Raw genomic sequence first — 26293 nt, forward strand, 5'->3', positions numbered from 1 at the left:
TTTACAAAACTACTTTTTTTCTTAGCCTATTAAACAATCATGTCGCCATCTATAAGGGTCACTCAGAAATACTTCCTCATTCCACCCATCCTTTTTTTTTTAATTGACTTCCAGAGAAGGACCGGAATGTTGACATTCTTCTCCATAAAGGAAAACTCTCCTCCAAACTTCCTCAATCACGCAACTCCATCAGCTGTGCATTTGCTTCCTCGTGTGTCATTTCTTTACCACCTCTGTAATGGGAGGAGTTTGACCAGGAGTCTTGTCTATAAAGACAGCAGGTAGGCTTAAGATGCAGTGAAGCACCTACGACTCGCGTATTCAGCATGGGCAACTGGATTATCAACCATGGACTCACATCCTTCATACTGGTAAGGTCGTCATATATCTTTATAGAAACCAATAGTAGAAAATTAATCTACCGAAACAGCGCACAGCACTATAAAGGTGGCTGTTTATCAGTGTTTACGCGCAGCTTACCTTTTGTGTGGAAAAATGCCCAAGTGTCCAAAAGTCCAAACTGTTGCATCTTCAACGCAAATTCTTAAGATAAAAAAAAAATGGTATGCTTAGATGAAATAATATGTGCTGATTTTGTGATGAAAACATCTATCGTGTCTTGGCTTGCAGGTGGTCTGGATGGCCATCAACATCTTCCTTTTCGTCTGGTTCTACTTTTTCTACGATTTGGGGGATCAGTTTTTCTACACGCGTCATATTTTAGGGGTGAGTGACTTATCATATTATATATTATATAAGTGAATTATTTATCATATTACATGTTATATAACCTTATTATACATTTCTGCACCAACCAAATCTCTGCACAAAATAGGGGATTCAACCTATCTTTGAAGAATGTCAGTTATAATGCTTGGTTGATTATTTTTGCCCATGTCTAAAACATGAATGGATGACCCTGGCTGTTATGAGCAGGCAGTGCATGTGTTGATGCTGGTGTGTGTTTTGCAGTCTGCTCTGGCCTGGGCCAGAGCCCCCGCAGCTGTGCTCAACTTCAACTGCTTGCTGATCCTCCTGCCAGTGTGCAGGAACCTGCTGTCTCTGCTCCGCGGATCCTTCATGGTAAGATGGCTTGGACAAAAACAACAACACGGTCTGCATGGCACAGCAGGGCGAGGCACGGGAACTCTGTTATTATCTGTTTAATCACAGCGTTTGACTTTGCATTATAAAGATGTTTTACGCTAAATGTTTTAAATTGTTGACCTCACACTTCCTTGCTTTCAGTGCTGTGGCCGAACAATGAGGAAACAACTGGACAAAAATTTAAGTTTCCACAAGCTGGTGGCCTACATGATCGGCCTGATGACAGGTAAGACATGCGCATCCCTTTTCTAGTCTAACTTTTGATTGAAAGCATATGAACAAAGGTCCTGTTTATCCCTCTTATCCAGATATTTCAATTAACTTTGGCAATATTCTTCATCTAAAGAATAAAGATGAACTTCTAATTGGTCAGGTCAACTCAATGCAACTCATTTCAGAAGTGGGGTAAAAAACAAAGGTAAAAGTGGGGTTAAAACAAAAAAGCTTATGTTATTCAAAATGTTCATGGGTTAGTTAGGGTTAGATTTTGGGTAGGGGTGAGGGAGGCAAAGGAATGCTAAATTAAATATTGACACAGGGTGTATTGATAGATAGATTGACCTCCTAGCCTAGCTACCTCACCAGTGAGTCATGAGTGAGTGTAAACATTTTTTTTATATATATATATATTTGACAGCTTTCTAGAAGAAAACTAAAAGCACCAGGCTGTTTTATGAAGAAATGTATGTTTTTAAATATTAGGACTGCTAGCTGAAAACTCTTCTCATGAAATGTCATACAGCTGTGAATCCGCAAGTAAAGAGGTATTTAGAATTGTGTCTTTATAAAGTTCAACTCACCAGTGAGTTGTTTTTTTTTTCGTGACAGAAAGCAGAATTCAGCACCACTGAAGTGTCTCATGTCTGTGTTTTTGGCAGCTGTTCACATGATTGCCCATTTGCTCAACGTGGAGTGGTACAACAACAGCCGGCGAGGGGTGTATGACGGACTCAGCACGGCACTGTCCGATCTAGAAGACTCAGGAAATACCACCTACCTGAACCCGATCCGCTCCACAGACATTGTAAGTTATCAGATAGTCTCGATATCTGTCTGGCAAAAACAAAGCGTCCTCTACTGATGCTCTACACACACCTCTTCTTAATCCTCTTCCTGGTGAAAGATGTGTTATTGTCACCGTTTGGCTTGCCGTGTCTCAGGATGCGCAGCAGACTCCGACCTACTTCGTCTTCACCACCATCGCCGGCCTCACAGGTGTCATCATCACCCTGGCCCTTATCCTCATCATCACGTCCTCCATGGAGGTCATCAGGCGCAGCTACTTCGAAGTCTTCTGGTACACGCACCATCTCTTCATCATCTTCTTCGCTGGCCTGGTCTTTCACGGAGCGGGGTAAGGATAAAGGATAAGAGTCTCGGCCCTCATTTTATTTTAGGCGGGGCAGGATTATTATTCCGGGCAGGTTGCAGGTTTCACTCGTGTGTGTGTGTGTCCCATCCACAGGCGCATTGTGCGGAGTCAGCAGACGACAACTCCGCCACACAACTTCACCTTCTGTAAAGACCGATTTGCACAGTGGGGACGGATTCCTGAGTGCCCCGTTCCTCAGTTTGCTGGGGGGTTTCCACAGGTTAGTCCTTTTTGAATCTCAAAAGACCTGCAGTTAGGAGTTCAAGTCATTCCAGCCTCTCTGAGCTTCATTTTCTGTCACTATTTTTGTAAATATTTTAAAACTACAACTGATAATAAAAGCTACTCTACAAAAGTTAGTTGCTGTATTGTAGATTGTGAGATAATTTGACCACACGTCTCTCTGTCTTCCGCCCTCATTTAGACCTGGATGTGGGTGATTGGTCCTATGATCCTGTATGTGTGTGAACGTCTGCTACGTTTCATCCGTTACACGCAGACAGTCAGATACAGGAAGGTAAGTTTGTGGATAATGATTAATCTGTTGGCCTCCCGATGTGTTTTGCCTGTCATGGTCGCATAATCTCGCGCTTTACTTTCAGATCGTGATTCGGCCGTCCAAGGTGCTGGAGCTACAGCTGGTGAAGAATGGCTTCAAAATGGAGGTGGGCCAGTACGTCTTCCTCAACTGCCCCGCCCTGTCCCAGCTGGAGTGGCACCCCTTCACCATGACCTCTGCCCCCGAGGAGGACTTCTTCAGCGTCCATATCCGCTCGGCAGGCGACTGGACCCAGAAACTCATCAGTATGGTGGAGGAGCTGCCGGAAGGAGCGCAGGGACCCAAGTGAGTGTTTCCCTTTAATACACGTTTTTACAGTATTGCACTGATCTGTATTCATGTTGTACTGGCCCATATCGTTACTGTTCACACTGCAGGCACTGATTGTGACTATAGCCCAGCATAGATGTTTTTAAAATCACTTTTCAGCAGGTGGAAAGCGTACTAAAACATCCTACTCAAGTAGATCTGTTACCTTGCTGAAATGTAACTTAAGTAGAAGTAAAATTACCAGTGTAAAAAATCTACTTAAAAGTCAAAAGTAGCTCATTTAAAATCCACTCAGAGTAAAAGTGACTGAGTTACTTTTTAGAAATGATAACGTTGATAACGTGATCTTTTCCATGTAATTCTAAAAGGACGAGAGGAGAGTTCCAACTAGATTCTTTTAATTGGAAAAATGAGAAATTACAAAATAAAGTGCACAAAGTAAAGCCAGATTACTCTTCTCACTGCAAATGGATCCGCAGTTGACCAATTTACAACTGTCCAGTTTCTGTTGCTTATCGAGAGCCACAAAATGTGTACTCTGTAATGGATGTGATTTAAAATGTAGCTAAGTATAATTACTCTCGGTTAACTGGAGTAAATATAATTATTAACTTCCAACCTTGCTTTTCAAAAAAGAAGTTAGTTATAGATTAATGGATTGTTTGCTGTCCTTCTCCCCTAGAATGGGTGTGGATGGTCCCTTTGGCACAGCCAGTGAGGACGTGTTTGACTATGAAGTCAGCATGCTGGTCGGTGCTGGCATCGGCGTCACTCCCTTCGCCTCCATCCTCAAGTCCATCTGGTACAAATTCAAAGACTCCAACCCTAAGCTGCGAACCAGAAAGGTAACAACCGAAACTGTTTTGGCTCACGGCCTAACCAGTCTGGTTTTGTCCTTCAAACCTGTATATCACTTTCACTGTGTTGACAGGTGCTATGCTGACTTTGATCCAACAGAGACAAGACCTCTTTTTGTCTTTTAAATAAAGACTACAGTGTGTTTTCACAATACATCATGTTGTATGATGAGCCATCAGCAGTGTGGGCTGTTCTTGTGCAAGAGGATCATTGTTTAAAATGCTGGCATTTCCTTCCTGGTTGCAGATCTATTTCTATTGGCTCTGCCGGGAAACACACGCCTTTGAGTGGTTCGCTGACCTGCTGCAGGTGCTGGAGAGGGAGATGGAGGAGAGAGGCATGGGGGATTTCCTCACCTACAAGCTCTATCTGACTGGCTGGGATCAAAGCCATGTGTGTGAATCAATCTATGCTCGCTGACATCATGGGCTAAATTTATAATCCACCTACACAGTCAAGAGTTCAGTTCATCTTTACCAGCAATGTTTTTTTTGGTTTTTTTTTACAGGCTTGTCATGTGATGGTTCATTTTGATGAGGACACAGATGTGGTGACTGGTCTCAAGCAGAAAACCCACTATGGCCGGCCCAACTGGGACAAGGAGTTTGAGCAAGTCCGTAAAGAGAACCCCACGTAAGACTAGTTTTAATATCCTCTTAAGTGTTATGTCTTCTCACAACAAATCAACACAGATTGAAGAATTTGGTTAAGTATTAAGATGAGTATCGTGCTCTGTGTTTTACCATGGAAATCTTTAACAATATTGATTTTGTTGCAAATGCCCTCAGGTCTGTGGTGGGGACTTTCCTGTGTGGCCCTGCAGCCTTGGGAACGGTCCTGGAGAAGAAATGTGCCAAATATTCAGATGTCGATCCCCGCAAGACCAAGTTTTACTTCAACAAGGAGAACTTCTGAGCAGAGAAAAAGAGGAGGTGCATTTTGGCTGGCTCTTTAATCTTTTCAAAATAATTGAGGGGAAATTTTTCTTTTAACATGGATCGGTTGAGGACAATAAGGTGATGACAAAGCTTGAAAAGCTGTCAGACAGACCTATAACTCCAGATGGGTGTGTCGAACTCTGGATAATACACCCCACACCTACGCTGACTAGTCTTGCAGACAAAGAGGCAATGAGCATCACAATGACCTGGCTTCCTTATTGTCAGCCAAATGGGACACACCATTATATCACCACTACTCAGGGACTGGCTTTCTCTCTTCCTGTCTTTTCTACAATGATTCATGGCTTGGAAGAAATTACAGTTGTCAAAGATATGTGTATACTCGAGCTGTACTGAATGAAATCATTCATGTCAGGCTGTACTGCTGGTAGAGACGTCATAGTACCCGATAGCCTGAGACGTCTTAAGATTACAGGGATGAATTTTTCACGTTATTGACCTACTGTGAGAGACATCAGGACCTCCGGTGGTTTAACCATTATAAGGTTATCATGTAGCCGACTACCTATTCTCCTACCCCAAGACAGCAGACTTTTGAACCCAGACAGCTATTCTAAAAAATTTGATGTAACCCTTTCTACTTCATACTAGTGCTTATGGGGATTTACATTTTTCTACTAAATCAGCTCACCATATAAGCTCACCTTATAAGCATTAATGTTTTGAATCAAATTGAATTACCTTGTAAATACTGTAAATAAGCTCACTGTGTTGTGTAACGAAATACATGTGTATGAATAAAATAAAACAAACTGAACACTACAAGTGTTTAATTCACAATGTCTGCAAATGAATTAAGGCTCAACTGACATTTTCATCTTACATCATTTTCTCAAAAGCCATGCCGTTGAGGAAATGTGCTTCTTGGAAACCGACAACCGTTTATTATTGCCCATCAACTGACTCGTATTTCCTTGTAAGTAAGATAAGGAGACAAGGAACCGAGGACAAAGTATAGTCAACCAGTCACGTAGTACATTTTTCCTCAGAAGGTCATGGGTGAACAATAAATAACTGTTGAAATAACTCGTTCAATCACAAATGACATTTGTCGTTTCCGCATCACTTTTCCTCCCACCTTACCTGTATGTAATTCCTGACCCCATTTGAATAAAAAGAAAAAAAACAGTCATTGTCTCAGTATTTATTGGCAAACAAAATATCCAGACAACAGCTTCCAGAGCCATAAAATGAAAATACTGGGCTTTGGAGGAAAAGAATGAAACCTCATGACATGCCAGTTCTGGCCTTTATCTGTTCAGCTTTCACAAATGTCATCCGCTCAAAAGATTCACTTATTTTTCCATCCACAAGCATCAACTTCACCCTTCCGTACAAAAACACAGACACTATGATACAAAACAACCTACAAAATATTCCGAACTAACATGAGGTGGTGTCTTCGGACCGGTTCAAACTGATGGTGACAGGATCAGGGGGTGAGGGCAGACTGTTTCCCAGGCCTGAAATAAAAAATAAACAAGGGTAATTGAGTCCAGGAAGAGAGCGTCTCATGCCAGAATTAGCAGATAACGTTACAGACCGGCTCCATGACAATGACAAGTATGAGAATGTGTTGAAACGAGCAGGTAGTTTCTCAATTGTGATGGAAACTGGAGGAACGTGACTGGAAAGACAGAAGCTCCACCTCCGCCTACCTCCAGCCTGCGTACATCTGGGCAGCGAGGTCCTCAAGGCGCTCCCGCCGTCTTCTGGATCTGCTCTTTGAGGATGAGGATGCTCTGCCGCTGTTCTGGAGGCAACATGGCAATCTGTTCTGCCGTGAGCTGCAGGACTTGCATGATCAAGGCAGCCTGCAGAGAAAACCGCCCACCCAAAAATTAACAATAGTGCACTCAAGTTAGGCATTCAAACACTTAAAGCTTTAACTTGAAGCTTTAACTTTAACTGTCATTTTCTATGGAGGTATTTTTTTCTTATCTAAAGTGACTTGCAATTAATGACAGAGCAGGAATTCAGTATCTTGCTCAAGGGCGCTACAACAGGCTACTAATGGACAGAACAGCGGACACACTGGAGACGTTTTGGTTATGGGATGACATCTCTAACTGCTAAGCTGCAGTGCCACCCAGTCTATTCTACTTGTGGTAATTCTCCTTTATACCTGTGGGAGGGTGAATGGGGAACATATAACATTTGAAAAGTTGATGATCATAACCTGCAATTAATTCTGAATGGATTCTCAATGGAGGCCTGATGAAGTGAAACTTTTTAAATCTTTCACAAGGCAGCAGACACTAATGTTAGACATGTTCACAGTCTCTTAAAGTGAATCTTTTTCCAGTTTGTTATAAAGGGAGACACACACACACACACACACACACACACCTTCTCCTGGTCCTGTGAGGAAACCTGGCTCTGCCCCGGGCTGAAGCCTCCTCCCGACTGTGGAACGCCAGAAAGACCCGGAACCTGGAGGACGCACAGACAAAAACAATGTTAGTTTTCAGTGTTAAAAGGAAAAAGTCCAAATCGTGAATATTGATTTCTCTAGTGGCGTTCTTTTCTTTTGCATCTTTCTTTCTCCCTCCATCGGCTATGACTAAACCCCTGCCTTTGTGAATGTGATGTGAATGTGTACTGAATCACAAACTACGTATCAAGATTAACAAGATTAACACCTTAGATACTCTGTGTCTTCATTTCTACAACTACACCGGGCAGTAATAGTTCTAATTCTGGCCAATGCGTCTCCTGCCCCAAAGGCCAAATTTTTTTTTAATAAAAGTCAGAGGCTTGCATTTGAAGAGCCAATTCCATAACAAAGGAAGGACTCCAGGTAGCTAACTGTCAAACATTTTCAATGAAGAAAAAAAAAAAGAAAAAGGAAAAAAAGGGTAAGATTTGTTTTTACATAATATGAATGGAAGTGAAACCGTGGGACGCTAGAACCAATAAGCACTACAGATACAGCCAACTGAGTACTGGACCAGAATAAGACATTAGATGCAGCCATTACCGGTCTTGCGGGTGGAGGAGCGTTAGGACCCATGTTGTGGGGAACTGGGCCTTGCATTGCTCCTGCCATGGGAACCCTCTGCCCAGACACCGGCCCACGGGCGTCCATGGCCCTGGGGTCACGACCTGAGGACACAAACCAAGACCAGGGTGAGTCGCGATGCTCAGCAGAGCCTGTAATGTCCGTTTACATTACTGCTGCTGGGAAATCTGACCATTCAGGCCTCGCTGAATACAAGGTATACATCACTTAATTAGCAAATAATTTAAAAAATGAGTTAGACCATTTGAGGTGAAATAAAGTTCATTAATACATAACAGCAATAAAATTATAATATAGATGGTCAGCTCATTTTCACGGTGCACGACATAATAACCATTCAATGTAAAAAGGCTTGCATACTAACTGAGAGAAGTCTTGTTGGCCTCAATGATAAATATGAGGAAATGGTTTATATTCGAGAGTAACCGCAGTACTACCTGAAGTTTAAGGTGCATTGTCAGGTCATACACAACTGTGCTCATTCTGTGACGCATACATATTTCCACAATGCAGTTTGGAAATCAGGAATACCAGTAATAAAGTTTACAAAACGCAATGGAACTTAAAACCTACTGCTGAGACAAAGGACTTTTGTATTGTTTATTGGCATTTGGCCCATGAGCATGAGTGGTGCTTGGAAGGGTGGAGGGGCTCCGATGTTGCTCAAGCTAGATTTATTACAAACACACCCACACCCAAAGTGTCAACTGCATACACACGATTACACATGGATTTCAACTATGATAAAGAATCCTGTGTAAAATAAAACCGGCAGCTCTAAAACACATTGCTCTCTTGCATTTTCAAATACAAAGCAATTACGAGAAAATTAAAAAATTACATAAAGGAGATAGTAATGTTTGGAGGACAAATGGTATTGAAGATAAAAGAGAAAACAGTCTGTGCAGTGGCGTTCTCAACAAGTGCACCAATTTAAGTTTAAGCACTAGTGGCACAGCTACCTCTGGTTTCCATTGGAGGTCCCCGCGGCTCCATCATTGGGGGCCCTCTGGGGTCTCCCATCATGTTTCTGGGTTCACCCATGAGTGGGCCTCTCATGTCGTGAGGAGGTCCTCTCATATCCGGAGGGGGTCCACTTCCCATTTGGCCCATGTGTACGGGTGGTGCTTGGTGGGGTGGCGGAGCTCCCATGTAGCCCCGGCTAGATGTACAGATATAACACACACACACACACACACACACACACACACACACACACACACACACACACACACACACACACACACACACACACACACACACACACACACACACACACACACACACACACACACACACACACACAATTAGAGATGGTTCTAGACTTGAAACAATGAAACCCTTCTAATATTCAACTGGCAACTTCACCTATTTTGTCCGAAACCCAAAGTTACACCATCAAAGTGTTTGTTGCACAAAAGTGGCGATGGATGGCTTAAATAAACACCCTTCCAACATACACACACAAACTGTTCTATTGTTAAGGCAACGTGATCCAGGTGAATGTCTTACGTGGGCTCGATGACCTCTCCAGTGACAGACAGCAGAGTTCCTCCTCTGGGATCATTGGGACCATCTCCCAGCAGGCCTCTGGGTGGGATACCGCCTGGTCCTGAGTGGAACAAATCACATATTCAACCACATACATACACACACATCACTGAAACAGAAGATTTTCCACTCACTGACCAGGAAAAAAATGCATGCCTTAATCTACATCAAGATTGGGCTGTTACTTCCGCCAAAGATTTCTGGATAAGGGCACGAGGGCATGGTGGAATTCACAAACCACACACGACCGCAAAAGGCAAGTGTTCACCCAGGATAGATATCTCAGAACAACCGCAGTTGTTCAGGGTAGATACATCGCACAATAAAGTAAACAATGATCACAGCAAACTGCCACAGGCGTGTCACAACAGAAAGGCAGAGATTGGGAAGATGACTGGAAGAATAGGGATGTGATCAGGAAACACACAAAAGCAGGAAAAAATGGAAAACTGTAATCTCCCATTAAAAATGAAGTGGGAGTTGTATGTCCAAAACAACTGAAATCTTGTGGGTAAAAAAAAAAACACAACACAAAACATCCCAGACACACAGACAGAAAAAGCAACATGCAAAAATTTGCCTACTTGTGTCTTGTGAATCTGGTGTCATTAAGCCACGAAAACATCAAGATGGGAGGCATGCATTACAGAGAAAAGGTCAAGAGCAATGGGTGTGTCAGTGTGAGCTTGCTAGTACAATCATGTCTATTGTCTACTGCACCACACATGTACTAATAAAAACAGCATGAAAACCACAGACATGGCTACCTGAATCTACCCAAACTCAATGTTAGTGCACAACATTATTAAAGTCAATCAATCAATGTAGATGCGGTCCCAGTCATGACAGTAATGTGTGTGCACTTATTTCCTCAGAAATACTTATTATATAATTGATCTAACATGTGACATAGTCTGGGCCTAAATGTTACATCATGTAATAAGCTGGATATGACAGTCCCAGATATCTTCTCTGTACAAGAAGCCTAATTTGCAGATACACTGCTCCAGATTATATTGCAGCTAAAATGACTTCTGGGGTACAGACTCCCTCATGCACGGTTTTTGAATTGAAATTGACCTAGTATTACAGCGGCTCATTTAGCATGTCTGTAGGATGCAATACTTCTAGTATAATCTATATTTAGGCAGGCATTAACGCCTTGAAAAATACCAAGAAAAAGTCTTTTGTTGGTCTCCTTTGTTAGTCTGGATGCCCCCAATATACAGGCCTGTTTCTATTAGAAAATGACACTGTGAATTTGATTAGAATGCAATTTTACTGCAGCCTATTTTAGGATTGAATGTAGCTTCTTTAACCTTTAAGAAATGTATGACATATGTACATGTACATTCATCAAGATTGTGAAATGCAGATGATTCAGATTAGGAAGTGGATCATCACTTCCAAAGAAACCGTGTTGACTCTCATGGGCTATCCCATGCAGGTGGGGAGTGAGCAGCTGCCCCATGTGAAGGATTTCAGGCATCTCTGGGTCTTATTCACGAGTTCGGGTAAAAGGGATTGCTCACATGTGTCAAAAAGCAAAAGCACAGAGATATCCCAACCAAGAAGCTTAATTTGACCACAGAAAAACAAGATTCCTTGGAGCTAGGGATGCAAATTTTCAGAAATGTCCTTAATCGATCGTCGGTCACGTTAATGACCAATTAATCGATTAATCATTATGTAAAAAACAGCTTTTGACATAGAAAATACAAAATGCGTGTTTTACACCCGTTTTTAGGCCTACCTACTCAACAACTTACTCAACCAAGCATAATTGAAAAGAGTCGGGACCCCCAACAACGGACATCAGTGTTTCCTACAGGCTGAAAATGTACTTCTTTAGGGTTAATTACTTTAAATTGTCTTTACATTGTATCCAACGAAACCCAACTGGCGGAATATGCAATGAAGTCTCTGCACTGCACTCATGTTAACTTTCTGATTGTTGAGCAGCGTTAGAATTGTCCGATTGAAAAGTATCAAGTTACTCTTTACCTTTATAACACATGTGAGTTCAGAATCAGAATTCTTTATTATGCCAAGTATGTTTGCACATACAAGAAAAGTGACTTGGTGTGGTTGGTACATAAGGTACAAGATCGGAGAACGGGAGACGGACTGTCAGGTTGAGTACAGAGCTACTGCATCGCCAAATGACAGACATGACGTGATGCGCACATTAGACGCATTACACAGCGATTTAGATCAATTTCTATACATTGATTAACCCTTTATGTTGTGCCGGCCGTGCCCATATTGTGGCGCTGCCACAGTTTATTTATTTGAAACAATGGCACGACAATCTACTGGTTTATTTAAGAATAAGAGCGTATCTACGTGGTCAGGGATGAGTCCAGTGCGCAGCCTGGTGACAGTCAGTCCATCCGCTGAAACACACGCTCCAGGGGAACAGCTGTCCCGGGTCGGGAGGCACAAATAAATGTCGCGCCAGCTTCGCCAGCTGAGGGAATGCATTCTCTTTCATTGTGCTTAGAGGTGCTGTATTTCAACTTTGTATTACAATGTTTACAATGAACACTGTTGTCTTTTCGGGTGCAATGCTTCCGCCCGCTTGCTTGGCTTTCTTCTTCCTCTGTATAGGCGGTGAAAGTTAAATTGCGCCCGTGTGGCGGTAAATCATTTCCGAAAAAAATGAGAAATAGCTCATAACATACATTATCGATTAATATATGCTTAATAGATCAAATTATTAACGCTGATTAATCGATCGTCGATTAATCATGAACATCCCTACTTGGAGCCGACACGCTGCTTTGCGGCATGTTGGTTGACAGCATACTCAGTAATTTCATGTCAGTATTGACACTCAAAGTTTCCGTGGTGTAAACAGCAGGCGGAGTAGAGTCGTTTTACTCCTGCCAGTAAGGAGAATGGCTGTCATCAGGACATTTGACCTCAACTGCTATTGACTGGCATTACCACTGACGATGCCAGGAAAATAGTGCGCTTCAGGAACCAATAAAAACAGTGGGCTTGCAAGATGGTAAGGGAAGATTACAGTTTGCCTTAGCAATCTCTAACAAGTCCAGATTCTATACAGACCCATGGCACAAAGACACAGAGGGAATGGACGTGACCGGACCTAAGGGTAAGGCAAACACCATATTAGGAAATTACCCCCTAAAAAATTAAGGCCAATGTCAAAATTCACAATTTCCATCTCTTCCAACTGAAGCTGTCATAACTATTCCTGTATTCTGACAAAAAAAAAAAAATCTGTTTTGTCCTTTGTGACACATTTTTCTGTTATTTTTGAGAGATGCCTGACCATTGAAATTCACTTGTCTAAAACTAAAATGCTCCTTCCCTTAGCTTCCAGGTTGTAACTTTGTGGCATGATGTGAATTTGATTTAATACAAGAAAAGGAGTAGGAGTTGCGCGAACATTGCGTGAAAATGTGCAACTAAGGTGTGAAGTTCATAGTTAAAAGTTGAATTTCATAATAATATAGCTAATTCTTACTTCCTTTTATTAATTAGATGCTGCTAAATAAACAAAAGAAAATGAGAAAATGTATTTTCTCAAGTGCAGTGAACCACAAAAAAGTTTGAAAGCCCACAGGTATAGAGGAGTGAAGGGTCTCATCCGTGGCTGACTGACCTGAATTTGCCTCTTGATGCCCACAGTGCCATGGCAACAGCACCATGGTAAAAACGCAGAAAGTAAACACAGAAAAAGAAAATGAATAAGGCTGGACAAAGAGGTGTGTCCACTCTAAAACCCCCAAAAGAGATGACTCAACTCAGAAACTTGTCTGTGTTCTCAACATCTACAATCTTCAAGAGTAGTAACTGTCCTGGAGCCTACATCCCACATCCATCTGTCAGGATCAATGGGAACCGGCCCCCACTTTGAAAACCACTGGTATAGACAACACAGAGATGAAGACATGCACGAAGAACTAATACATTCATATCTTCATTGTAAATAAGTATCAGGTGGGGGCGATATATATTACACTCCATGTAAAAAATATGCAGTGATGTAAGGTAGAAATGCTAAAGTAAATTTAGCATCTGTGGCCCACAGTGTGGGATACCGAGCAGGGGGGAGGGCAATGATGACACCTGAGTCTGCACAATTATGGAGCAAGGTTGTAATGCTACTTAGTTTAGCATCTGAAGCCCATACTAAGGGATACAGAGTAGAGCACAGACTGCAGTAATTTTTACAACATAGTTGTATTATGCATGTAGATGTTGAGGTAACATTGTTTGCAGGTAATTAATGAGGTAGAGTTGTGGGTACTTGGATCTTAGATAAGAGTGGCACAGCAATGTGAAGTCTGTGAGTACAGCGGGGGTAGAATGCACTGTTGAGCCTTCTTCAGGTGGCATGGGCCTAAAATCAATGAAACATTGGTGAAGGAAGCACCTGATAACCCCAACAACATACCCACACTCACATGTTCAACCATGTAACATCTAGATCAGACAGCTATTGAAAGGTGCTAATTGTCTGACCAGTCTATTTTATTGCTTAGCCTGATGTCGTCTGTGTGGTGACCATTTGTGGATTAGTTTAGTTAGATTAGATTAGTTCATCATTCTTTTCACCATCTGAATTGGGCTTCTATATGAATGATGACCATAGATTTTGGCACAAGGGACTGTTACATTACATCTTGTGTATTGTACATTGTGAAGTACACTAGTTAGGGATTTCAAACAATATTTAGGGGCTGATTTGTATCCAATCTACTTTAAGTAAAGACAAAAGAGACAACTCACTACTGGTTCATAGTTTACAGGTTCTGAAGAAGTGGACGAGTGTTGCAGCACCTCTTGCACTCTTATTCTTTGCCTATTATTCTCCTTTTTCTATTCACCACTCAGATCATGCTTAAATGTACTACTGGTTTGCATATCTCTTCATTTTTAGCACTTTTTCCACATCGTTTTACTACCTTTCTAGGTCACTACTGGACTGTGCAGTACGTTGTTGTCCTACACTCCTGGCCGCTGGCCCTCGTCCAAAGAATCTGCCAACCGAGCTGCTGCCACAACGGACAGGGAAGAGAGCGGGGTCGAAAGCGAGAAAATAAGGAGACTTAAACCCTACCGTCCATCTACTGACATAGGGAACCTGAGATTGCTGGCAAACAAGATGGATGAGTTGTCTACCTGGGTCAGGGTGTGATGGGAATGTTAAAATCCCACCTAACATGCTGCACAGAGAGACAGCAACAAGAGAATGCACTGGACTTCTTGACCATGCTGGTGGTTTTTCAACTGATGTGAGCAGAACCGGGACATGAAGGCTAGCGTCTGTAGTCCAGATTTTAACTGCTGGCGGTGGGCTTGCAGCAATATTGCCCGCTGCAGGACATCCCACAAGCCATTTAAAGTCTGCCTTCGGCTAATGTGGGTTCAGCACATGATGTCATCCACTCAGCTGTCATGGGATTACAGACACAACACCCCAGCACCTTCATTGCAATCTCTGGAGACTTCAACCATGTCTCTGCCCCCTCGTACAGCCTGACTGACTTCACCCAATACGTGAAATGTGTAACAAGGGAGAATAAGACCTTGAACTTGATGTATGCAAATGTTAAGGTCGCATACAGAGGCACCATACAAGAGAGGACAGAGTAGACTGTTCCTCTTGAGGAGGATCAGGTCTGGCTCAGGTCTTTCAATGTATGCAACAGGCTACTCTACATCTTCCATCTTCCAGTGGTGGCCAGCACACCGTTCTTCAAAGCTGGGGATGCAGGCAGGATTAACAAACTGGTTAAAAGGGCTGACTCTGCTGTAGGGCTGAGTGTGGAAACCCTGGAGGCAGCAGCAGTGGGGAGGATGAAGACCTCCCCCCCACTCTATGGTGAGCTGATGAGGCTACAGAGTACTTTCAGCCTTCACCTCAGCACCCAATGGTGCACCACAGAGCATCCTAAACGCTCTTTGCGCTGACAGCCATAAAGACTTTATAATGCTTTCTGCCCAAACGTCCCCAGCCTCAGCCAATTAGTAGGGTGCTGAAGACAGGGTGCCTGCACTGTCTATATGAACTAGCCTGGATTTCATTCATATTCCTATGCTCTGGACTAAACTATCCAGCATTTGCTTGCAGTTTTTGTTATCTGTACATGTTTCTGTGCATTCTCTGCATACCAGTCTCATGGTACATTTGACATATTTTCTGGATGTATGCTACCTCCTACATAAACATGTTCTGACAATGGTAGTAATATAAAAAAAACAAAAATACAAATGTACATGCGTTTTGCATATTGTCATTGTACATATGGTATCTCCTTCTGGAGTTTTGATAAGGGAAGAGCTAGCAATGCAAATATCCAAATCGGCAGATTCTGTATTTATGTTATCTACATCTGTAAACTAAATATACTGACAAGGTCTATATATATATATTTTTTTTACAACACACATTTCACACCTACACACTTTATGGACACATGTAGGACCTTCAGTAGATTTGTTAATGTGAATATGACAAACATTTTGCAAATCATGTATATTTGCTTTAAATTCATGTTAGTTCTTTTTAATTCCCATATCTTTATTGTTATATAGGTGTATGTATATATATATATATACATACACACACACACAGTATATATTGTTTTTCTTCACTTATTTCATAGCGCACATATTTCATATTTTTGGTATATTATTCTTTCTTGTTTACGTGAGTTTTACTATTGTTATTTTGCATACCCTAATTTTCCTATACTTTTCATTCATACGTCTTCTCCTTAACATGTTCTAATACTGAAATTGTCAGTTTATATATAATCCTATCTGTTAATTTATATTATAGTTATCTTTGGTGTATCCCATTACAATTTTCAGCTGCAATGACCCAATTTCTCCATGAGGATCATTTAAGCTTCATCTTGCAAGGCCAGTTTCTCTTTCATGAGCAAATCCAGTAATGGGACCGAGAGTGACGCAATTTTTCACATACATATGCATTTCTTTTTGTGTGTGTGAAGTACACACATCAAGATTCAAATACGGCTTTGCTCAGCACTCTAGTAACAAAGTAAACCGTGAGGGACGAGTCATACCAGTATTATACTATTGGAATCTGGCCCAAAACCTATATCTGTTCACATGCAGTGTCACCACACCCCTCCCACCTATCGTAACATGACATGCTTTGCTGTGGTTAGATACTGTTCACCAGAGATCGTCCTCCTTACAAACAGGGCTTAGCAATTACTGGCTGAATATGAAAAAGCAAGAGGTTCTTAATTGATGATGGTTGACATGCAATTTAACCAACTGTAGAACAATAAGGCTAAATCTAATGCAGTGGCCAGTCCATAAGAGTTGTATGATCTGGCTAGAGAGCAGAGGGAGTATGGGTGATACCTTGAGGCCGCTCGATAGCAGCCTGCCCAGACGATCCTGTGGGAGAATGCTGAAGGTTTCCTGAGCCAGCATTAAAGTGAAAAGAACAGGAGACACAGGACTCAGAAAGTAAAGCAGCACTTTCAGAGCATTTTTAAGCATGCTCATGAGATTCTCTCTCTCACACACATGGGTGAAAAGGGATGAATTAATTATGATAAAACTTTAGAAACCTAACCGTAGTATATAAAGACATCGATGTGCTGAACAGAAACAATGAGGCCCTTGAATGTCAAACATCTAAGAAGAATATCAGTTCTATTTCCAAACCGTCTCTGCTACTGAGAACCATGACTGAGTATATCCCATGTAAGGGAGCTTCACTGATTCCAAGGCTATCATGACACCTAGTGACCAAAATGAGCCATGACGTGAAAAAAATAAATAAAAATACTTGAAAAGGGAACAATCTCCAAGAATACGACATACAACAAAATAGCTGGCACGCTTTAAGATGTCATGTTCTCATTTATCTCTTTAGAAAATCTTTTTGCAGTACTTTGCTTAAGAAATTGGGGAAGGGGGGGTGGGAGGGGGTCATTAGCAAAGAGGCTTTGCAGTGGCGTCCCAAATCTCCAAGCAAACTACAGCTGGTGCCAACATGGAGGTCCACTTGAGAATTAACTGTGCAAAAATAATGGCTAAATAGCGTTTGTTTCAAAAGTAGGTATACATTTTTATATACATTATTAATACTTACTGTATTATCAAATATTTTTCCTGTTTCCAGGTACATCTATTGTTTATGGACTGTTAAATTATTTTGTTAAAATGACTGAATACAGCTTTGTTTTCCATTATTATTGTTTAAAGTTGTATACCTACTTTTATTTTACCTACATACTGTATATAGTAAACATGCTAGAAACCAAAGATATCTGAAAATCTAGTTGTGGTGTGGGTGTAGGTACATTCAGTAACATAAGTAAATTGGATGGTCTGGAAAGTTCTCAAATTTCGATTGCTGTGCCACAGCACACCGCCTTTTCTTCTGATTTTTGGCTGCATTAGGTAGCTAACTAGCCAGCAAGTTAATTTAGCACAGCAACTGATGTTAATATTAATACACAATCACAACCCACTACTAATGCCAGCAACTAGCTTTATAACATTAACTGCTGTGCAAATCAGATGTGTTAACAACAAAATAGTGATGTTAGCAGGGCAGATACTTATGGTTATTATCTAAAAACAATATTTATGAGCTGTATCAGTGGTGAAATGACTAGTTAGAAACAGCACTGAAATTAGCCATATTTGTTCCATACTGTTTAGACAGCTAAGTCGTAAGTTTGAAAATGCTATCAGCTGCTGCCCAGGAGCGGAGGACCTCCACTATGGCCGCCAGAGGCTGCAAAACCCCAAAAGACCCAGGGAATAATCCCCCAGGAAGAGATTCAACTTCTAACTCTCCATTTTCACAGACTGGAAATGCAACCATAAAATGTACAGATAATTAAAAGGAAAAATTTGTGATGTCCAATGCATTCCAAGAGTTATTTTGTGATGATGTGTTCCAATTTACTTTTCTGGTATAACCACTTTCCCTCAACCTGTCTCGTCTACTTCAGTTTGTGATGTCCTACATTTCCCAGAATGACTTTCAACACCCCCAGAGAATGTGTGAACTTGTTGCTTTTAGTCAAAGGTATAAGGACATATAAATATAGCAAAATGGAGTAGAAAGAAGCCCTTGCTCTTTGATTCTGAGGAGCTGACTCCAATACTTGTCATTTACAACTGATGTTTTACATAACTGAAAACAATTCTGCTATCAAATTCTATTGTAACTGCACTGGAAATATTTTGACGTGACATCACACTGTCTACGTTTGGCTGGTTATCTGCGAGAATAAGAAAAATACAGCACCAAAGAACAAAATGGGCCCAGAAATTCAAGGCACATCATCAGTAGCTTGTTTTTAACAGTGTTAAAGTGTTTGAGTGTGGATTTTTACTTGATTCAATGAGCACAAAAAAGTAGGCAGTCACTTCAGGGACCAGGGAGTGTGTGAGTGTATGCTATGTTTTGAAATACCTAAACCCAGAAAGAATAAATACTTAAACAAGAATGAGTGGAAAAATGGTGAAGTAATATGGAGGTAGGTCAGATGAAGGGCGACTCATTTCACAGAAACAAAACTAAGTTCAAATGCACAACAAGACATTTATCTTCTACTGTACATACAGGTGAGGGGCTGATGTTGGATGTAAGGGAACAGTCACATCCCACATATTACCAATCACTGACCTAAATAATCAACACAAGGATGGTGCTAACACAACTAACTTAGCTGGTGATGTAAGCATGCATGTAGTTTGATGATTACCTGGAGGCCCCACAGGTCCTTGTCCAGGCATGGGTCCTGGGACACCGGCCATGTTGGGGGGCTGCATCATCTGGGGGGCCCCATTGACATGCATTCCCGGCTGATCAGATACCAAAATGAAAAAACAAAAAATCATCCCTTAATCTCAATTGTTACTTGGAATGTGAATACCATTACCATTTTTATAAAATTAATAAAATAGGAGTTTGTAGTTCTAAAACAACAAAGCACCTTATGCTATCCCACTTGCCTAATTTGTGGGTTTTAGATACACAGAGGAAAAAACATTAGTGCGACATGCTCTTTCTATGAAATAGTCTGAGCAGGTGAATTCAGGTGAAAGCTGTGATTCCTTAATAATTTCACTGATTAGATTTACTTTAGAGGAGACGTAGGTGAACAGGGGTTTTTTGGTCCTCTTGGCAATCAAGACATGGATTGTGCAGTGGGGTGAAACTCAATATTAGGAGTTGCTAATATTTTGTACACCAAGTGAACATTATACTGTATTCATGGTTGTTGAGTGAAAACCTTGTATCTCCAAACTGTCAAGAAAAACAGCCTTGCTCTCAGCTTGGTCTGAGTTTATCTGACAGGTTTTTGAAAAGGTTTCATAAGAGCAAGCTGGGTTGTATATTTTTTGCAACCTATAGAGGAACATGGAATCCTTCAAGTGAAGATAAAATGAAAATCACCAAAACTGGAGTTACAAGGTTTTCACCTAACAGCGACATGTGAGAAAGATTGTGCTGTTCTTACCACAGGCTGTGGCTGAGAGACTGGAGCGTTGGGCTGGGCCGGAGGCGGGTTGCCTGCTGGAGGTCCTGCAGTCTGGGTGCTGGGGATCAGAGGCTGGACTGGAGTCTGACGGTGGAGCATTTTCTGTAGTACAACACACAACAGAGTTATACAGAGTCGCTCCTCTCAAACGTCCGAGTTGGTTCAGAAGTGCAGACTGGCATTCAACAAAAGACACTGTTTGCATCATTGAATTTAAATAAAGTCCATACTGACTGCGTTAAATAAATCAAGTAAGGATCAAGTAAGGTATGTCTAATCTCATCAGTCTCACCAGGGCAATCTCAGGGTCAACAATCCTCATGACCACTTGGGCCTGCAGCAGAGCATAGGCCAGCTGAGGGTTCTGCAGCAGCATGTTCCTCGCCTCCTGGGGACTGTTCTGCACACACAGCTGAAGACAGAAATCGGGATTTAAGTCAACAGAATCCAGAAATATGACAGTCTAGACATTATGAATGACTGCAACTGGGAAGTCCAAAGCACAAAGTTGTGGGCCGATTCTTTCCAGAGAAACAAAAGGAGAGTTTCAGTTTTGTGGGCTTGTACATGTCCAACCTGTCATCCGTCTATTTCATTTTTTGCTGCGTTCTCATGGGTCAAGTCCATGTCCATAACCAACAAACGTGGTGGTATCAGCGCACCACAGGTGAGAAACAGAGGTGCACCGATACTGTCTGTAGTATCATGAACAGAGCCCAAACACTAATACTCGGATCAGCATATGAAGCCGTCTCAATACCGATACGTAAATGACACAGGCTTTGGCACAATAAAGCCCTTTCCCAGCAGGAGGAAACGTGTCTGCAGTGTAGTGATTCCTTGAGCTCAGTGAAACAGTGCCAGCTGTGCTAAGGTTTCTCTGGCAGAGTTGAGAGACAAATTGCAAATTTGTCACTGTCCTTTTAGCGGGAAAAAATAATTAAGTAATGGTGTTATACATATATGCTGTGAACAAGACCTTTTGGGGAAACGATTCCATTTTTCATTCACCACACATTCCCCCTTAAATATATTTTCACTTCTTGCTTTTCACTCTGGTACTTTGCATTATTCAAAACACTTTGCTGCACATGTTTATCAACAAGGGTTTTTGTTTTGCAAGTTTTGACAGAAAGTCCTGTTTTTTTTATTCTGGCTGGCTTAACACTGGTAGGCAAAGCTGGCTGACATCAACATGCTGAAATGCTGCAGCTTGTGAAAGCAAGAAGCTATATCCACTACCCTATTTCGGGTATACTATTGACTACTTTATTAGCATTTATTTGATTGAGTGTTGTTATCCAATGGTCAGAGCATAATTTGATCAAATGAATAGATTAACGCAATTGGTGCACTTGCTCCTAAGATCGCTTTACAATACTTGGAGGCATGAATGAGTGTACAGTATTCAGATTAGTTGTGAAAAATTGGCATATGTGCGCCTCTGGTGAGAAACAGTATGTGCAACTAAACGACTGATTAATTTAGAACATTGAGCAGTTTTATAAAAACTGGAATACAAATTCCATGAAAATGGACTGAAGGTTTCGTGGAAGGCTCTGGAGGAAGGGTGGGGATGAGAGCGAAAAACAAGAGGCAGTAAACCAACACACCTTCATCTGTTTCATGAGTTCAAACATCTGCTCTGGGGGCAGACTGGCCACAGCTCTGCTGATGGACTCTGGGGCCTCATCCGGCTGGACATTTTCTCCATAAGGAGACTCAATAATGGGGGCTCCTGTTCCCAAGCCTGTGCAAGACAAAAAAACAATATATGCAGCTACAGCCTCAACCTAACAGCTCTCAGCCAATTCTAATTTAAACACACACACACACACACAGGCATCCTTTATACAACAACCGTTGATTAACACAATGCTCAGAACATGTAAATACTTACTTTTGAGCTCTTCCTTGTTCTTCTCGCTGGCTGCATTGTCAACACGGAGAGCCCGACCGCTGAACTCTCTCCCATTCAGGTTCCGCATGGCACTGAGTGCCGTCTCCTGGTCTTGATATTCACAAAAGCCATATCCCTTTGGCTTTCCTGTCTCCCTGTCATACACTAACCTGAAAACCAGCAGACATAAAAAGATCATGCTTTTTCTCTTGAGAAAACAAATACTGCCATTTTAAGTTGTATGATGGCTTAACAGTAAATATGCTGAACTGACTAAAATTAGTTAGGAGTGTGCAACAAAAATATGAGTGTACAACGTGGGATTGCTCCATTGATTATGAAAAACGGACTTTGAGGACTCGTGATACATACCTCAACTTGAACAACAACGTAAGGTTAATATCGCAAACGGTGTAACATCACAGAGAGGAGGATAGGACTACTAATTCTTGTTTCTGGCTATGGGAGACGTACAAACATATCTGAAATTCAATGACACTCTCTTTAACTCACCTGAAGCTGACGACAAGTCCGACTTCAGAAAAGATGTCTTTTAACTGTTCTTCTGTGGCTTCATACGGAATGTTTCCCACTGTAATAGTTATGACATGAGAGCATGATGACAATAAAATGTTAATTCCCATTTACATTACTAAGATTTGTTTGCTAGCTACCTTTTTGATAGGTAACGTTACCTCGTTGCCTAGCTAGCGACACAATAACATTAGCCGGCTAACTATGTTAGCAAGCTTGCTTGCATTATTTAGCTTAAACCGTTCTTTTATCGACATCAATGCACCTACTGAGCAAATCTATGCATGTACAAGTAACATAAATATACTCACCAAAGACTGATCGTAATGAACGATCTACTGCTGGATCTCTACTCGCGGCAGCTGCAACTGCTGCTGCTAGATTCGCCATTTTGGGGACAGATATTAATGTAACACCAGGAAATCAGCATCGAACAATATCCGCTTTCAGAAAAGGGCCGTATTCAAATACATTTAATCCGACCTTTACTCATGTCTTGACGCTATCCACTACCTACGTTTTTTCTCGCAAGAATAATAAATCAATGATAAACAATAAACGAAATATTTATTAAACTACAGGCCGCGGGTCGTTGCAAAGACTGTCGTCAAATCCCGGCTAGGTAAAAATAAAAGATCACAGGTCAATCGTCAAAATCGGACAAATAGATGGCGCTGTTGTCCGCTGTTGTCTATATGTACCGCCTTTCCGCACGACAGGATACGCGTGTCGAAGGTGTACACTGCTATATCAGTTATAAAATAAAGGAAGCCATTCAAGAAACGCAGCCGATGTGTTGCTGAAGGCCCTCCTTGTCTAACTTTAAAACAGAGGATTTGGTGAGTTGTTCTTTAGTGACTAGCTATCGTTGCTAAATAATGTTCTTAGCACAAAATGTAGCAGTTGGGAATTTCAAGGTCTCAGGGCCTGTGGGTCAGCAAAATTAGCAAACTCCAATCAAAGCTAAGTTAGGTCAGATAACATATGCTTGGTTTCGCAGTGAGACTGTTATGATTGAGTGCATTAATATAATAGTCAAAACTTAAGTAATTACTAAGCTAGCAAGGTAGCTAAAGTACCTTTTTTCGTAGCCTTAGCTACCTGGAGGCCACACCGAAGCTAGGTCAGTCCATATATGGCATTGATTGCCGTTAGGAGTTTTGGGTGAGCTAAAGTAAATTATGCTAAGATGACTATGCAAATACTAGGATTCGAATTAAATGTAATAACAGTAAATATCACAACTGTGATTAGTTGTTTCCTTGTTATGTTTTCTCCAGTTAGTTTGTTAAATGTGTCAGTCTGCCAGCAGGATATCTCAAAAACTTATTAACAGCTTTCCATGAACTGTGGTGGACAGGCCTTGGGCCAAGGAACAATTGATTTTGGTGGTGATCTGGATGTGGGATTTCCGCCATCATCAGACGATTATGTTTTTAACCACAACACATAGAAACTTGTTCAGAGTTGGTCGATGTTTGTGCTCTCCAAATGGCTTCTAGTTTGATTAAATGTATCTAGCAGTGAATGTATTTAGTACCTAGTCAGGCATACAAAGAATTGTACTTGTCACATATTAGGATTGGTGCTCATTGTCTCATTCAAGTCACACATTACCTTGACTATAAATAGCTAGATTTCTCGCAGTCAAGATACTCTAGGATTTTATTATTCCATTTGTTGTTAAGCTAAACTGGCACTAACATTATATATAATCACCAGGACACAAAACGTGTGAAGTTATTAGTTGGAAGGGGAATATTAAATAAGATAGCACAGCAATTTGTCAGATTTCCCCTGTAAAAATTTAAAGAAATGTAATCTTAATGTTTAGAATGAACGTGGTAATTATGCGAAAATATGTAAAGAAAACCTGATTCAGAAATGCAGCCTACTCAAGGTTTGTGGGTATATATAAAACATGCATCTTCATCTACAGTGGTGTGAAGAGTTTTAGGGCAAAAACAAAAACATTTTGGTTCCACTGGGGCTCGAACCCAGGACCTTCTGCGTGTAAAGCAGACGTGATAACCGCTACACTATGGAACCAGATGGCTGTAAAATGCGCAAATCCTCATACTTCAACACGGGGAATATACCGAGACGGTGAGTGTTATCGGTCATTCAGCTGCTGTATGATTACAATACTAATATTCGATGGATTCGGCTCGACCATCATGTCAAAACCGTGTCTTTGAGATGTGATAACACGGCGACAAACTGACAGTCCAGCCAGTCCCGGTCCCTTCCCTTCCCTTCCCTTCCTGTGTCTCTGCTGCGCTTCACCGCAGCCTGCAGGCTTCGTTTCGCCGTACAAAATATTTGTCAGTCAACTTCATTTTCCCAGTAAGCACAGTTGAGGGGCTTGGTTATTAGGGCTTGTGAGAAATAGTTTCAGTTACGGGTCGGGTCCTCTTGGGACGTTTTGACTCTGCGGCTGATCAAATAAGCAGCCAGCGACCTGAAATGCTAGTGGATCCAGTCGGATAGCTCGCTCGGGCGACCTCATCTGTCCTTACTTCCCCTGCTCGCCTCGTGCAGTGAACCTAACATCGTGCAAATGCGGTTTTAGTGGTAGAAAACTGACTTAACTCTGACTTACTGATTCAACATTGCCCCTTCTGCCTGAGTGCCAGTATGACTGGAGTGCTGACATTTTTACATTTGTGATTGTTTTAATAGTACGACCCTTAAATACTTAACATCCTCTGTAGAAATTTAGCAGGGTGCCATATGCTCCAGTGACATGCCATTTCCCACATGTAAAGAGAGCAGGACACAGGTAATGTGAGGCACCTGACCAGCTTATAGGTTGTGTTAGATTTCCACTCAGTGGGCCTGCTGCTCACTGTAAGGCCAACAAGACAGAGCTGTCAAGGCGTCAGATCAAAGCTGTCTTAGTGTCAGCGAGGGCGACATTAGAAATTAGAAAGTAGGAATGAGAATCAACTCAAGGGCTGGACATGTATTTACATATAATTGCGTAAGTCAACAAATGAAAATAGTGACCTTTGGCCATATTTTTAATTTTCCCACATATAGCCTACTAACATAAAGGCTGCTTAACATTAAGCCCTAAACCACATGATAAAGCACTGGCTGTGCACACTGCATGGTGTTTAGTCAACCAAAATAATACATTTTGATTATGTTTAATGTAACTGATACACAGCCCGCCCCACGGGCCTGAACATGAGACATCGCTGGTTGTGTGTAACATTTAGTCAAACAAAATAATGTATCCTAAAGTATAATAATTAATTTCTTGACCATGATGTTTCTACAGGTCCCATATAACATTTGTAGGCCAGAATGTGACACATCAACAGCTGCAAGGTATTTTGCCATAGGTCATTTATTTACACCACCATATTTACACCAGCGGGACACTTGGCACCTATCCTTTAATGCAAGTTCATTGGTCCTTGGAGTAAAGTCTACAAAATGGAGAGAACATGTTGATCTGCTTATTGATCTTCACTCATCATCTCCTCACACAGATAGGTGCTTCCGAACTGTAGTATCATGTCTGGGATGAAAAGGTGGAAACTCGTGCATCCCAACAGAATAAAGCATGGCCCTCACTGCGCTGCTGCACAGTGATTCTATCCGTTTTATCTGCAAGTATTCTGGCA

At 41.5% G+C, this 26293-nt stretch overlaps 2 protein-coding genes and 1 non-coding gene across 3 annotated transcripts; 1 reads left to right on the plus strand and 2 right to left on the minus strand.

Moving 5' to 3' along the window:
- Positions 1-245: 245 nt before the first annotated feature.
- nox1 (NADPH oxidase 1) lies at positions 246-6573 on the plus strand. The gene is made up of 13 exons (XM_071536393.1): positions 246-371; positions 631-726; positions 973-1083; positions 1249-1333; positions 1986-2131; positions 2268-2461; positions 2573-2699; positions 2904-2996; positions 3082-3323; positions 3991-4153; positions 4413-4559; positions 4675-4799; positions 4955-6573. The coding sequence occupies exons 1-13, from the start codon at positions 327-329 to the stop codon at positions 5079-5081; spliced, it is 1701 nt and encodes a 566-aa protein (XP_071392494.1). The 5' UTR covers positions 246-326; the 3' UTR covers positions 5082-6573.
- cstf2 (cleavage stimulation factor, 3' pre-RNA, subunit 2) lies at positions 6454-23048 on the minus strand. The gene is made up of 13 exons (XM_071536394.1): positions 22970-23048; positions 22638-22716; positions 22125-22294; positions 21838-21974; positions 20517-20636; positions 20204-20326; positions 19445-19544; positions 9663-9762; positions 9113-9312; positions 8109-8233; positions 7478-7561; positions 6787-6942; positions 6454-6591 (listed from the first exon to the last, which is right to left on the minus strand). Exons 1-12 carry the CDS (start codon positions 23046-23048, stop codon positions 6820-6822), a joined length of 1440 nt encoding a protein of 479 aa, XP_071392495.1. The 3' UTR covers positions 6454-6591; positions 6787-6819.
- A 1586-nt stretch (positions 23049-24634) lies between these two features.
- trnav-uac (transfer RNA valine (anticodon UAC)) lies at positions 24635-24707 on the minus strand. The gene has a single exon. It is a non-coding gene; the product is annotated as a tRNA-Val (tRNA).
- Between the last annotated feature and the right edge of the window lie 1586 nt (positions 24708-26293).

This window comes from Centroberyx affinis, unplaced genomic scaffold (genome assembly GCF_046629955.1).
Source record: "Centroberyx affinis isolate AG114_WGS23_722 - 3 ecotype Tasmania unplaced genomic scaffold, CSIRO-AGI_Caff_v1 ptg002870l_1, whole genome shotgun sequence".
Lineage (NCBI taxonomy): Eukaryota > Metazoa > Chordata > Actinopteri > Beryciformes > Berycidae > Centroberyx > Centroberyx affinis.